This window comes from Eurosta solidaginis, chromosome 3 (assembly GCF_040869045.1).
Source record: "Eurosta solidaginis isolate ZX-2024a chromosome 3, ASM4086904v1, whole genome shotgun sequence".
NCBI classification, from domain to species: Eukaryota; Metazoa; Arthropoda; class Insecta; order Diptera; family Tephritidae; genus Eurosta; species Eurosta solidaginis.
Window position 1 is genome coordinate 162,171,839 of NC_090321.1, and position 16,473 is coordinate 162,188,311.

Consider the following 16,473-nt stretch of genomic DNA (forward strand, 5'->3'; position numbering starts at 1 on the left):
GTAGGTAAACGTTGGTCAGCCGTAAAGTCCCTCTCAAACCAACTAAAAAAAATTACAAAATATACATCGCTCTTGGCGATAAAGCGCTATCGGAAGAAGAAATGTGCCAGCGCTTTTTGTCGACAATATGTAATACATTCCAAGGATGACAAAGTTAGACGGCGGGCCAACAGACGCGCACACAAGCATAAATACAGCGCGTCCCTAATTACCATCACCGCCAAAGAGGTCGAAGCAGCCATCGAACATGCTAAACCATCCAACATTGTAAACATTAACAAGTTTCGCAACAAAATTAGCACAAAAACTCTTCCTGCTGTTCTTCATTCAACTCCATTCGACTGCCTTCCACTCTATTCGCAACGAAACCAAAATTTAAGCGGCCAAACTATATAGCAAACAACGCCCAGCAAATCGGTAGGCCCGGACGGGATTGACGTGCCGATGCTTAAAAACTTCGCCAATGAAGGACTTAAATACCTGTCCAATGTGCCCTACGCCGATGACAACATAAATAATGCAAAGCTCGATAACCTCGGAAAAGATATTGGGCCCAGCTTCTCATCCAATTTGCGTCGTGCTCCTTTAAATTTTTCCTATCAGTCAATGGAGTTGTACATACATACATGTAACAAAACACGGCTAATATATAACTTCGCTAATGGATAGCGTCTATATTTTTTCCCACCCGCCACAATTAAGACCTTATTATGGTTTTAAAATATACTAAGATATTGTGAGCTTGTTTTACATCACGGTAATAATTCGATGTTAAGTGTCTCAACCTATCTATTAAATAGGTACTTCAACAAAGATGAAATATTGTGTACAATTACCTCACCCTTGACAATGGAGCATCCGCATGTGCATCAATAATACTTACAGCTCAGCTTTCACATCGTTAGACGTTCATGACATCTCCCTCTTCAAATTTCTCCTTAATAATTGAGAGCACAAATGAATAATATTATTAATTTTTGTGTTTTTCTGCCCTTTTGGGGCATGGCGGAACGACACAAGGTGGCAGCATGGAACAGCTGATTATAAACTTTTTTTATTTGATTTGATACATCAACTTCCGGCGCAGTACGATTTGGACATTTTTCCATCGAATTTAAAAAAACAAAGTGTTAAGAAGCAACATTGTTTAATGGCACCACTTGTCTTTAAAGATCTGTCACTCCTTTGATACGTGGCAAACTCTTACTCGGCTCTGTATTCAGCTACTTAATTTCATTACTAACTGTTATTTTTCTTTGTATATACTTATACAAATATAATCTGTACATATATTATATTTTTTTTACTTCTCATCAAACCGCGTGAATAAACGTAGCATATATTTTGTACGTGTTAAGTTTGCACTTGATAGCATTTTATTTCATCTGGTTATGGGCCCAGATTGGCTTAAGATGACCGAAGAAACAATCCATATTTTCCACCGACTAAACAACAGCAACTACAGGTTGTGGAAGTTCAATGTCGATGCGGTATTAAAAGGCCATGGTTTACTAGGAATAGTACAAGGGATAACCAAATTCAACGATTCGGCATCCCAAGATCAGAAGGACTTATGGAAGAAGCGTGACGGTAAAGCAATGGGAATTCTTATATCTTCCATTGAAAAGCATCAAGCAAACCACGTACTAACATGCACTAGCTCAAGCGAAGTCTACCTCAAATTAGCCAATATTCACGACAAACAAAGTGAGGTAAAAGTTATGTGCCTTTATGAAGAATATTTTTCGCTACGAATGCAGGAAGACGAGTCAGTCGCAGATCATGTGTCGAAGGTGTCAGCATTGGCAGCGGAAATAGAGGCACAAGGAGAAAAGTTATCCGGAAATATCAAGATGGTACGAATCATAAGCAGTTTGCCTCCAAGGTTCCAAAACTTCAAAACTGTTTGGTATAACGTAAAAGAAGGCAGAACTATAGACAATTTGATGGCAAAGTTACAGCTCGAAGAAGATCAACCAAAGAAGAGTAGTGACGGAGCTGTAAGCGAAGCAGCTTTCAATGCAAAATCTGAAAAACCAAAAAAGTCAATTGCCGAAAGAAAGCGAACTTCAAAATGCAACTACTGCAATAAAATTGGATATTGGGAGAGAGAATGTCGTGCAAAGAAAAAACAATTTAAAAAACATGAGGGCGACAAGCAGAGAGACAAGAACGGTGATGAAGTAGCATTTACTGCATCAACGTCAGATGTTTTGTTAGCGCCGTACCATGACGTGTGGATCGCAGACTCAGGTGCTACCGAACACATGACTTCACATAAAGAATGGTTTATCGATTTAAAATTGTCAAATTCCAAACGATTTGTTTACATTGCAAATAATGAGAAATTGCCAATCCTAGGTTGCGGCGATGTAAAAATGTATGCTCTTGTATACAACAAATGGATACCTCGCGTTCTCACTAACGTCCAATATGTTCCTCAACTAAAACAAAACCTGTTTTCTACAGGCTCAGCAACAACAAAAGGGTTTTCAATGCTGATGGAAACTAAACGATGTGTGCTGACAGACAAAAATAAAAACATGTTGGCCGCCGGTATTCGTGACTCTCAAAATCAATTTAGAATGTTATTTAAGCAAAGAACTGATTATAAAGCAAATTCAGCAAAGATCAATACAATGCAGCAATGGCACTGCAGACTTGGTCACATAAATACAGCAACAATCAAAAACATGTGTGACAGAGGTTTAGCTGATGGCATAAATGTGACGGAACACAACAATTTCTTCTGTGAAGATTGCAAGCGAGGAAAAATGCATCGATCTTCACATGGAGCTGCAATACGACGCGAAGCACGCAAGAGCGAATATTTTCATATGGATTTATGCGGCCCTATGTCTGAATCTGGTATCGGTGGAGTTCGCTATTTCATGTTGCTTAAGGATGAATGCACATGCTTCAGGTACGTTTATTTTTTATCCAACAAATCTGAAGTTCTTCAAAAACTTAGATGTTTTATTTCTATGTTACGCAACATGACTGGCGAATCGGTAAAATACGTACGGTGCGACAATGGTACCGAGTTTATAAATAAAGAAGTAGCTGAGCTGCTGTCAAATAATGGTATTGTTCTGGAGAAAATCTCACCATACACCCCGGAGCAAAATGGCTTTATTGAAAGAGACAATAGGACTGTTCAAGAATCAGCCCGGACGATGTTGTTGGCCAGCGGACTAAACAAATTTTTGTGGCCTGAAGCAGTGAGAACGGCCGTATACATTCTTAATCGATCAGCACCGGCTAGTCGGGCAAAAACGCCATTTGAATACTGGTTTGGCAAGAAGCCCGATTTGAGTCACTTAAAGGTTTTTGGCACTGAATGCATGGTTTATCTGCCCAAACAACTAGGGAGGAAAAAGTGGGATGCTAAAGCAAAGAAAATGTATCTAGTTGGCTATGAACCTTCAGCAAAAAATTTTCGTTTGTACGATCAGGAGTCAGCAAAAATAATTGTTAGTTGCGATGTTGTTTTTAATGAAATGGCAATTAGAATTGGGTCATTTATCAAAGATGACGAGGGTGATACGAGTAATGAAAACACTGAACAAGATGAAAACGTTTCATCGTCTTTCCAGCCGCATATGTCCAGCACTCCGAAGAATTCTATGAAAAAAGAGACTTCAGCAACCGATATGCCAAATACATCAAATGGTTCCACGTTACAAAGTTCTGTTCCTGATACAAGAAAGTATAATAGGTATGGCTTGCGTAAGGAAGTTTTACCACCAGAGCGATTTGGATACGATTACATGGGCTGTTTAGCAACTATTTCAGAACCAGATTCATATGAAGATGTCATAAATTCGGAACACGCCGTGAATTGGAGAGCGGCAATAAATGATGAAATCAATTCCCTTGAGCTTAACCAAACTTGGGAGTTGGTAGAAAACCCCCGTGATAAAAATATTGTGGGATGCAAATGGGTGTTTAAAATTAAATCAAACCCAAATCAAAAACCAGTGTTTAAGGCGCGATTAGTGGCTAAAGGCTATTCAGAAGAACCTGGTATCGACTATAAAGAAACATATTCGCCAGTAGTGCGATATGATTCAGTGAGAGTGGCTATGGCGGTAGCAGCCTTTGAAGGCATGGAGATGATGCAATTCGATGTCAAAACTGCCTTTTTATACGGAGAACTCCATGAGGAGATTTATATGGACATCCCACAAGGCATCAATGTCTCTCAAGCTCAAAATCAAGTTTTTCGCCTTAAAAAGGGTCTGTATGGGCTTAAGCAGGCATCTCGTTATTGGAATTCAAAGTTTGTGGAATTTCTGCAAACATTTAAAATGCAGCAGTCTAATGCTGACCATTGTGTGTTTCACGGCAATATTGAAAATAGTAAGATTATTTTGCTTCTATACGTTGATGATGGGTTGATATTATCCCAAAACAAATCCGCTTTAAATTTATTCATTGGAAAACTATCGAACGAATTTCGTATCACTTATGGTGAAAACAACTATTATGTTGGGCTTGAAATTTATTGCGATATACCAAACCAATCTATAAAAATTAGCCAACGTTCTTACATAAAGAAAATTCTTCAACGCTTTAACATGGATGATTCAAAAGGTATTTCAACGCCTAGTGACGGTAACACATATCTATCAAAACGTAGTGAGGAAGCTACTGTAAAGTACCCATTCAGAGAAGCTGTTGGCTGTTTGACGTTTGCTGCTACAGTATCCAGACCAGATATATCATATGCCGTTGGTGAAGTGAGCAAATTTACAGAAAATCCCAAAAATCCCACGTACAAGCTGTTAAGAGGATTTTTCGCTACCTAAAAGCAACCATGGACTACTGTATAGAATATAGGTCAGGTAATTCTCTTAAATTTGAAGGTTATACTGACGCAGATTTTGCTCGTGATGTTGATACAAGAAGATCTACAACCGGCTATGCATTTCTATTAAACGACAGCGTTGTGACATGGAGAAGCCACCGTCAAAAGACTGTTGCGTTGTCAACAACAGAGGCCGAGTGCATGGCCGCATGTGAGGGAGCTAAAGAGCTAGTTTGGCTTAAACAACTTTTGGCTGATTTTAGTTATAACCTGGATTCCCCTACGGCTCTTAATATCGATAATCAGGGCCCAATTCGACTAATTGGAAATCCGGGATTACACCATAGTACAAAGCATATCGACATAAGGTTACATTTCATCAGAGATCTGCAAAAGGCCAAAATAGTTGAGTTCAAATACGTCAACACAGAACTACAACGTGCTGATATATTTACAAAGCCACTGACAAATCAACGCTTTAGGAATAATTTGCAGCTCTTAGGAATGTCGCCAGTCAAACAATGAGTGAGAGTGTTAAGAAGCAACATTGTTTAATGGCACCACTTGTCTTTAAAGATCTGTCACTCCTTTGATACGTGGCAAACTCTTACTCGGCTTTGTATTCAGCTACTTAATTTCATTACTAACTGTTATTTTTCTTTGTATATACTTATACAAATATAATCTGTACATATATTATATTTTTTTTACTTCTCATCAAACCGCGTGAATAAACGTAGCATATATTTTGTACGTGTTAAGTTTGCACTTGATAGCATTTTATTTCATCACAAAGTACATGGGATTTTTATTTATGTTTGTAGGTATGTCACCATGCCGCCACCTTGTATCATTCTGCCATGTTTAGGGGTATGACAACAATATTTGCTCACGCTCATTCACGATACACCTACAATAGAAACACTGAAGTCCGCTATTGTTTTATTGAAAAGTTGTTATATTTACTCTCTTAAAAATAAACGCTTTGCTTTAATTAAAATAGATAATGCGCATTGCTTATATTTCAGTATTATTTTAACGTTCATGTTAAATAGTTGTTATTTGTGAACATCTACCCAGATCTTAAAAAAAGTCAACAAGTGTTTTAACGAGCTAAAGGATTAGTTAATATCCGTATAATGGCAGTTTTTGAAATAGGACTAGTGTCCTTGCTGCTTCTGTACACTTTTTATAAATGGGCTACATTAAAATACAGCACATTCAAAGATCGCGGTATTCCATACGAGAAGCCATGGCCTTTGGTAGGCAACACAGCTGCGGTACTGTTAAACAAGGAAGGCTTCAGTAAAAACATTCTTAAATTCTATAATCGAAATAAAAATCAGTAAGTTTGCTCACAATAAATTTTCTTAATAATTAACATATGGGCCATTCCATACCAACTTATCCCACCGATGGATTTAGCAACACCTATTAGAACATATTTTTGTAACCTCCAATTAAGTTTTCAAAGGTGTATCTATGTTATAATTCTTTCTCCCAGCCGTATTAAAGTAGTAGGGATGGAAATATTTTGGTAAGATTTTGCCATTTTTTTAATACCTTGGCAATTTAATATGCGGAAATAAGCCAAATTCGATATATCTCCATTGGAAACGTGGACATAAAAGAAAAGAGAAAACAGAGGAAATGTGAAGAAAAAGTTGAGGAAGTTGGTAAAGCAAAGATATCAAGAAGAAGATGGAGAGTGAAAGTAAGAATAAGGGTAATGCTTTGAGGCAAAGTTGTAAGAAGATGTTTACAGAAAGATCTAGAACAAGGATAAGATTAAGAGTAATAGTAAAAGTGAGAGTTAGGCTTGTATAAGACCAAGAGCGGGAAGAGTAAGAGAAAAGAGGGAAGAGCTACGGAAGAATGAAAGGGATAGGGAAATTAAATGTGCTGATAAAGGTAGACTAGAAAATGCAGAGGGATAAGAAGAGGGTTAGACAGAAGAGAGGCAGGAGGATTGATAGAGAAAGTCAGAAAAATATCTGTTGGGTTTTATCGTACGTCTGGGAGTATTTTATTACTGTCTAAATGTTTCCAGTGTTAGTCGGAGCTGTTTAAAATAAAGTTCTGATAAGCCAACGTTTTATTTTGTTCTGGTTTGTTGCTCTGATTTGTTGAAGCATCGCTGCTGTAAAAACTTTTCAGCTATGTACATATTTTTAACCAGCCACCTCTTTATGCTCAATGAGCCTACCTCAAGACTTGTTTTACATAGATTAATGTTGAGTCTTGGGACCGTATACCGTGAATCCTGAGTTTTCGTAGTACTAGCCTCACAAATACTCATCCGCAGTTGTTCCAGATCGTTAATTTTCTCATCCACCCAGCAGTATGTTTCCATTTCTTAGTTGTGGGTAATGTAATACTCTGAAGACAGATACATTCAGTTCCGTTGACTAAAACGTTTCCTTTCCTCTCAGGAAAAGAAATAAACACTCCCACAAAAGGAAATACAGACCGCAGGCATTATTTTCCTGCACCTTACTTCATATTTCAGAAATATAATAGTGTTGTATATTTTTATGATACTGGAAAAATCAATGCTGCAGATAAGTCGAGAAGCAACACTTCAATTTACGAGGGTGAGTATTGTCAAATGTGACTCTATTTTGTAATATTGACTTCACCTGTCTGATCCATTGCATCATGCCAAGTGTAACAACCAAAATTTTTTATATCTCCGATTTCGATGAAACTTTCTAGAGTTGTTGTGCTATTGAACTTATATAACAACGTATTAAAAATATAAATGCAAGGTGCGGTAGACACATCCGACGAGAGGCGGGGCTTCTCTTCCAATTAGCGTCGTGCTCCTTTTAGTTTTTCGAGTGTTTGCCAAATCACTGCCGAGGGGCGCCCCGAATAATACCTTCGATGTGCTAGGCAAATCATGCCACCACACCACGGCGGTCGCCAAATTTTACTTTATGGTAGAGAACCTGGAACATGTAGACCTGCGGTCATTTCATTCCTTTTCGTTTCAAGTTTGAAAAACTGTTGATATTATGACATTTTAAATAAAACTAAATTTTATAGTCCTACACTTTTTAACTAAGACCTAGTTTACATATAATGAAGATATTTTGGTACTTAGCTCCTAATCGTTAATTAAATAACTAAATTTCCCATATAAACTTTTCCTTGACAATCGGCAATGAGAGATGCTGATTTCTTTCATATACAAAGAAGGGTGTCATCTCGAAATATTAGCACAAAATAAAAGAGAAACGTGAAAATTTTACTGCTAATAATTCAGTTCCTAGGAATGGCACATATGTTAACGCCTAGATTATCTATTGTGGAGTTATAGTAGATTAGGGCATGTGTAAACCTAATTTAAGGATAAGGGAATGTGTGAACGTAGTTTAAGGCAGTATTATATATATATATATATACATACATATGTGGATACAAACATTTTGTAGATTGCCATTGAAGCAATGCATTTCATCTTATCACAAATTGCCACTTTGGCTAATGTAAACAAGTCTTTGTGAAGTAGTTCCGCGCGTTTATTCAATCATTTAGCCAATATTGATACTTCAACTAAATTTATTTATACTGATATGCATATTGTCGCTGAGCTAACAAAAATCTTAATATATAAAAACACGTGTCACTATGTTTGGGGCCAATGGACTCCTAAACTGCTGAACCGATTTTGAATTTGTTTTACACCCCGTGTGTAGTTTGATCTAACTTGAAATACAGGATATGTTATATCTCAGTTTATAGTCGCAATATATGAGGGGGCCCGCGATTTGGAGGTACTATGACATTTTTTTTAATTCAGGAGAGTCTTTAGTTGTTAAATGTGCAATTTTTAAGCCATATTTCAAAAGCAACGAAAATCTGCATTTCTTTTTAATATTATAGTGAAGTGTGAAAAATAAAAATCTATATATATAAAGAAAGGCTAAAATGTATGTTAGTTGGTCGCCGGTGTTTGAAGAGATGCGTCGGTCGATTTTGTTCAAACTTTCACCTCACGCGGTGGTTACTACATAGGTTTGGTTGCGATCGACGTACAGGGTCTCGATATAGGCCGAAACGTGGACCCGAGTACCCCTAGAACGTGTTTATAGAATATGGATAACAAATGAAAGCTGTTGATGAGTGCTTTAGTAGAGGGTAATATTCATACCCCTGGGTGACTAGGGTCTCGAGATATAGGCCAAAACGTGGGCTAGTGAATGCCTAGACAGTGTTTATACAATATGGATATCAAATGAAAGCTGTTGATAAGTGCTTTAGTACAGAGTAATATATTATCCAGAGACGGATTGGGACTGGGATTAGGACTAGGACTGGGACTGAGACTCGGAGTGGGACTGGGACTGTAATAAAATACATACCACCCTCTGGGACAGGCAATGAGGGATGCATATGAATGAGAAGGAATTAAGAGAAGAGAAAAGAGAGAAGGAGGTTGGGGAAGAGATAGAATGAGACGAAGATGGAGATAGATGAAGCGAAAAAGACGGAGGAAGGAGTGAATAAAAGGATTAGGAAAAAGTGAAGAGGGGGGAGGGCAGAGTCAGACGGAAAAAGCTTATTAAAATGTATGCAGATAGGCCAAATTTAGGACAGGACAACGTCTGCCGGGTCTTCTAGTAGTTTTATAGATTCTGTATTTGTCCAGGCGAACAAGAAACCATTTCTTCTCAGAGCGTAATTTGAGAACAAAGCAACTATTGATAACTTCTTAACCAAAAGAGATATCGAAATATAACAAATATGGAAATTTGGGTATAAATAAGACTATTATATTGGCAAGAAAAAAATTCGAAAATAAATAAATAAATAAGCTCCCAGAAAGCTGATGTCCAATAGAAGAAATCAGCTTAGGTTTCGAAATTTAAAAATGTTCCTCGCCCTTCCTGGATTTTCAGATGTAAGATTTTTTAAATTCATTTGAAAGAGTTATATATAACAAAACTCATTAAAAACAGCAGGGATGCACCTTAACGTTAAGCTAATCGTTTATCAAAAAATTTCCACCGTTTCCGTTGAAACACTTCGAAATATTATTGATAAAGAAATTATCAAGATAAATTGTATCTCGTTTTTAACCGAAACGAAAAGCTTTCGTTAACGTTAAAAACGTTAACAAAAACGTGATACTTTATGTTTGAATTGTGCTGGCAATGCTATAGCCATGGTGAAGCCGTAAGGTGGTAACAGCGAGCGGACATACACACAAACTCCATGTAATTGGTTTGTGTAATTCGTTGGTGGTAATGTCAAAAATACTCTGAGAAATGTTCGTACTGTCAAAATTCAGGGGAAAGGTACAATCAGCTTGGCTAATGCTTTCCCCTTTAATGACTCCGCCCATCAATGAGCTTTGCCAGCATAGTTTGAAATTAATAATCAACATAAACGATTTCATTTCGTTTTGATATGGCAGAAAACGAAACAAAATCATTTCGTTAATTTGACATTCTTAACGTTAATAAATGAAACGAAATGACTTTGTTTCGTTTATTAACGTTAATTATCGTAACGAAATGATATCGGTTCGTTGGTTAAGCATGCCTGAAAAACAGTGTCATTCTCAAACTGTTATTAGGAGCACTAAATTTCAACCAGTTTCGATTTCACGTACCTCCGGAAGGAAGTGTATGAAGAAGCAAATGAATCAGTACAACCTTGTTGTAGTTGTTGCTGTAGCGATAAAGACACTCCCGAAGGTTTGAGAAGTGTTATTAATGTTGACGGTCCTTTGCCGGATATAAATTCGGTGCGTTCTGGGAACAAGAACCATTAAGCTAAAGCTTGCCCATCTCGGGAACGATTTGGTATGACCACATTGAACCTTCTAAGCAATCCCGCCCTGTTCCATAATTCCATGAGGAGCTTGGGGTCGCCAGGACCTCGGCTGATAAAGAAACAGAATTCCCAACGGGAAGATGAGGTTGGAAATTGGGTTGGAGAAGCTTTAAGTTGCGCTACACAATTCCTTGAATTTGGGTATTTGAGTCACCTCTTACGAAAGGGATACCTGCTGCGGGTTTATACTAAGCCCGCTGGTTGGTGCATTACAACCTTCAAGTTAACTGACGCTTACGGGTTCCTGTAAAAGCCTGCTAAAAATTAAATTTTAGAATGAAACGTAAGTAACGAAATACACAGAAAAGTTAGTTTAGTTTCCAAAAGAATAACGCAAATCGCGTAAAAATCCATAGCAATAACATTTATCGTAGATCTAAAAAAAACAACCATCATATGTCTGTTTTTGATATTTTGAAACCCTTAAGTGAATATGAAAATCTCGCACTAGGTTTTGTATTTCAAAATTAAAATGGGAAACTTATGAAACTCCATAAAACTAGCATATAGCGCCATCTACAGAAGAATAAGTGCTATATTAATCCAAGGAATTTTTTCTACATACCAGAGAACAATAAACTAAAAGTAATAACCTTCAACTGGTCAACTTTAACTGGAGTTTAAACTCGGACTGAAAGACTCAGTCATTAGTATCATTTGATTCTGTCTTGGAGAACATACGTCTTTAATATCTGGACGTATCAACCCGTATACCGTATTTTTCAATTTTGTCCGACGTAAGTGGGATATACGGGGATAATTTTCAGTGTGTCACTAAAAAAAAAACACAAATTTTCTGACACATATTTTTTGGATACGAAACTTAAGTGACGCTCTATGAGACGTACGTAAGTGACAGAGCATCACGAATATGTTAATAGAAAACCAAAGTATGCTAGAAAAATTTGCTTTTCTTACCAATTATACTTTCAATAAATGGTTCTTCATTTGAATTAAATGAAGCAATTCGCAGAGTTTAGACTGACATTGGAGAACCTAAAAAACCAAATTCGTAGGGAAATGTAAAAAACACGCCTTAAAACGAAACGACGAAAACTTCCACATCACAACAAGTCAAACAAGTAAAGAAGTCCAAGTTCGGGTGAAACCGAACATTACATACCCAGCTGTACACTTTAAATGCTGTTCTTGTTTCTTTTGTGTGCTTAATAGTGTTAATACTGCATTATTACCCGCTCAAGGTCACTGGTGTTAGCCTCTGTATCCTTTTTGCTTCTTTTAAACGAAAATTAGTTCAGAATATAACCATATGTATGTATATATGGCTCTATTCTGAACTAATTTTCATTTAAAAGAAGCAAAAGGGATACAGAGGCTAACACCAATGACCTTGAGCGGGTAATAATGCAGTTTTCCTTCAGATATGGGGATTTCCCTACTATTTATTTTAAAATAAAGATATAACAGAACAATAAAAATACGATTGTTACAAAACTATTTTTCGCTAAAATTTAACTTATTATTTTTGCCTACGACCCTTTTTAAAGTCATTTATATAAAAGTGGGCGTGGTCCTTAACCAATCTTATCGATTTTTACTAGAAATATTTCCTGCTATAAGGAAAATATGTGTACCCAATTTTGTTACCATATGTAAATTTTACTTCGAGTTATGGCTCCCGAAACATTGAAAATTGCTTAGACAAAAAAGGGGCGGTGCCACACCCATTTTCAAAAATTTTAGTGTTTTCCAATTTAAAGTTATAATTCAATTTAGAAAAAAATGCTATTGATACAAAGCTCTTTTTCGCTAAGATATAGCTTATTATTTTCGTCTACGACCCTTTTAAAAATATTTTATATAAAATTGGGCGTGGTCGTTAACCGATCTCGTTAATTTTTCTTCAAAGCATTCCTTATAGTAAAGGCAACCTCTCTGCCGAATTTTGTTACGATAGGTTTAACGATTTTTGATTTATAATTAATAATATTTGTAAAATCGATTTTATCACAAGTGGGCGGTGCTACGCCCATATTAAACAATTTTTCAAATTTTTATGAAGTCTCAATATAAGTCCGCACGTCACATTTCAACATTCTAGGTGTATTATTTGCTAAATAATAAGGTTTTTTGTGTTTTCCAAAAAATTATATATATAAAAAGTGGGCGTGTTTATCATCCGGGTCCAGATAAGCTCGTGTACCAAATTTGGTCAAGATATCTCAATATATACTCAAGTTATCGTGTTAACCGACAGACGGACAGACGGACGGACGGACGGACATGGCTCAATCAAATTTTTTTCCTATACTGATGATTTTGATATATGGAAGTCTATATCTATCTCGATTCCTTTATACCTGTGCAACCATCCGTTATCCAATCAAAGTTATAATACCCTGTGTACAAGTACAGCGGGTATAAAAACACCGAAATACATTGAATACTGCCAATGTAGCGACTAATTTGAATATCGCGAAGCTGCGAGCATAACGAGTATTTCGGAAATTCGAGTATCTCCCGAGAAGCCGAGCCCTCGATTTCTCGATAAAAACTTTCAATATTTTGAACAAAATTATATAAATATGTTTTGAGTCATGACGCAATAAAACCAGACAGGTGACGTTATTAGTACAACAACAAAAATTTGACGGCCCTCATAACCCGGCCATGAATTGTAAAGTAGTACGGAGGGAAAATGCTTGATACTATTTTGCTACTTCTTTAGTACCTTAGTTATGCAATGTGCGGAAAAAAGCCAAACCCGATATATCCCTACAATGGAAACGAGGACATAAAAGAACAGAGAGAGGAAACAGGGGAAATGGGAAGAAAAAGAAGAGTAGTAAAAAGAGGTTAACAGGAAGATTAAGAATAAGGTTAATAGTATAGATTAAGAGTAATAGTGAGAGTTAGACTCGGATAAGAGTAAGAGGGGGAAAATTTACGAAGGAATTAAAGGGAAATTGAAAAAACCGATTAAGATAAACTAGAAAGTGCAAAGGGGAGAGGAAATAAAAGACTAACAGAGGAAGAGGGTTCGACAGAGGAAAGGCGGATGGATAGAAAGAGAAAGTTAGAACAATGTATGTCGGGTTTGATCATATGGCTGGGAGTAATTCAAACAGTTCCAGGGATAGCCAGAGCTTTTTAAAATTAAGTTTTGATAAGCGAAAGTAGTTATATGTTTTTGCACCAGTCGCCTCTTTCTGCTCAATGACCCTACCACAACACTTCGTTTAAATAAATGTTAGGTCTTAGGACCGCATACCTTCAATTCAGAGTTTTCGTATTACAAGCCTTCCAGATATCCATTTGCAACTTCATAATATTGTCCATATCGTCAACCATCTCATTGACGTCAGCAGTATGTTTCCATATTCCTTAGCTGTAAACAATGTGATGCAGCGAATCAGTTCCATTGACTAAAACTTTTCCATTTCCTCTCAGAAATATAAAATAAACCCTGTCACAAAAGGGAAATGTGGAGCGACCGCAGGCATTATTTTCCTGCATGTTACTTCACATATCAAAAAGGCATTTATGTAGTGTTTTTTATTTAAAAAAATCAATGCCGCAGATAAGTTAAGAAATTTACAAAGGCGAGTATTGTCAAATGCGACTTCATTTTGTAATGCTTACTTCACCAGTCTGGTTTTATTGCGTCATGTTTTGAGTGAAGTATCTTTGGAAAGGCAATATCCTCAGCAAAACAAACACAAGTAAAAGAAAAGAGTGCATAAATACTGCCAAAAACAAACGACTAATTTGAATGTCGAGAGCCTCGCCAGAATCACGACTAGTTCAAGATTCGAGAATCTCGCGTGAAGCCGAGTTCTCGATTTCCCGGGTCTCGAAGTTCTCGCTTGTGTTCGATATAAAGCTCTACTACTAACTGTGCCACACGATTTTGAAGTTTGTTGAAAGTTAGCTGAAAAAATTTGCAATTTTGTGATGATCAGTAAAATGTAAGTAGCGCTGCATTTTGCTAGATGTATAGCTATTTTTGTAGGCGCAACGACGATATTTATATTAGGGTGGTTCTTATAAATCAAATAGACGTTTGTTTTAAGTCTCACCTTTTCAGACGGTAATACCTAAGTCATAAATTTAATATTTAAATTGGGGACGATTAAGTGGTGTCACACAGGAGTTAAAGTTAAGATTACTCTTTAGAGATTAAAAAAATGTTAACTAGTTTGTTTTATTTTTAATACCCAAAATCGATAACACTATAGGTAGGGATATCACATATCAATTTTGGTCCCGACTGGAAACGGGTAAAAAGTGTGGTGCAAGGATCCAAGCTCAGATTACTCTATCGGTACCAAAATTCATTGAGCTTTCATAACTTTGACCCTGATGCGACACCTCTTAATTGTCTGTAATGAGGATTAACATTTACATGTGATAATTTTAACCGAGGTATCATCATCTGAAGGCGCGAGACTGGAAAAAATAATTTGTTTGACGGTTAAAGAGGAGCAAATTTTTCAACATGCCTATTTACATATAAATGGGATTCCTAGAGGATTGGCATATCTGCTTCACGTTTTTAACTTTATTCCATTTTTTTTATCCGTGATATCCTTTTGGCAGAATTACCCATATTTATTATTTTTCTAGTTTTTTTAGATTGAGATAGGTTATAACAGTTGTTTTTCAGCAAAAAATTGGAGTCCGAAATATCAAATGTGTTTGAGTGGGTGTAATATCCTAGGCAGAAACGCCGGAAATGCTCTTTTAATTCGAAATAAGTTTTACACTATTTTTAAATAAGTGGTTTGAAGCGCCTTGTGGATCGGGAGGGAACATTGATGCGTAATTCGTTAAAAAGAAATTTGCTCAGAGTAATATCGTATCAAATTATTATTAAGATATGTAATATATAGAGGAAAAATGTATATACGTAAGCGACATTTTCGATAAATATTAAATAAAAAATGTATAGGTACTTTATGTGAGAAAACCAAATTTCACGTTTTTTGGGGACTGCATGAGATACCTCTATGTATGACCACGAATCACTTATATGACGTATACGTAAGTATATATTTGATAAAAGCTGAGGATTATAGGTGTTAAAATGGGGCAAAAGTTACGAAAAGCTCCTTATCTGAATATACCCGCTGACAAAACTGCATCAAAATATCTCAAAAATCGAGGGTCTAGTTTGAGTTCAAGTAGGCAGACGGATAGACGGACATGGCTAAATCAACTCAGATCGCCATCCTGATAAATTCCATATAGGTACTTATTAGTGGGTCTATATAAACTAATTAGACTCAATCAACATCGATATTTTTGTAGTTTTCAGCTCAAATTCTATTTTTAAACACTTTTTTGAAGCATTTTCGGGTGCGAGGATTCTTGCCTAGGGTATAACCTAGGACACTACTTCCACTCCAGGGCAAGTGAAGTATTGCAAGGTTTTGTAAAAAAATTTAAAACCACAAGCAACCAAATTATACCTAGCATTGCTCTATGACTTTCAAGAGTTGGTAGATTGAAAAGCTGCAACCGGTTGCAAAGAGGTCCTCTAGCCTATTGGCATGGATTTAAGAAAAAAGATAGGAACAAAAGAAGGTGCAAGTGCAAGAGCAAATGGAAGAAACAGGGGTGATGGAATGAGCGACAGGAAGGTTTTCAAAATGTTTTAAAATTATGCAGCCAAACCAAATTTTTCGCATGAGATCTGCTGGGACTGCTAGTACAATAATATGTACATAAAAAGTAACTGCGTATTAAACTTTATGAACAACCATAAATACATACATATATACATATGTACATACAAATGCATTTATATTGAATCAATATTACTTGCGATCGAGTACTTTTAAGTAAATACTACGGTG

General features: G+C 36.5%; 2 protein-coding genes across 9 annotated transcripts in view; one reads left to right on the forward strand and one right to left on the reverse strand.

Annotated features, from left to right (window-relative positions):
- The window catches only part of LOC137244515 (uncharacterized), a 304,677-nt gene that overhangs the window by 140,650 nt on the left and 147,554 nt on the right, over positions 1-16,473 (reverse strand). The window lies entirely within an intron of this gene.
- LOC137244514 (cytochrome P450 9b2-like) overlaps positions 5,858-16,473 on the forward strand; it is a 67,587-nt gene continuing 56,971 nt past the window's right edge. Inside the window, exon 1 of the mRNA XM_067773589.1 lies at positions 5,858-6,155. Coding sequence (XP_067629690.1) covers positions 5,950-6,155 — 206 coding nt within the window. The 5' untranslated portion in view covers positions 5,858-5,949. The remainder of the gene's footprint in view (positions 6,156-16,473) is intronic.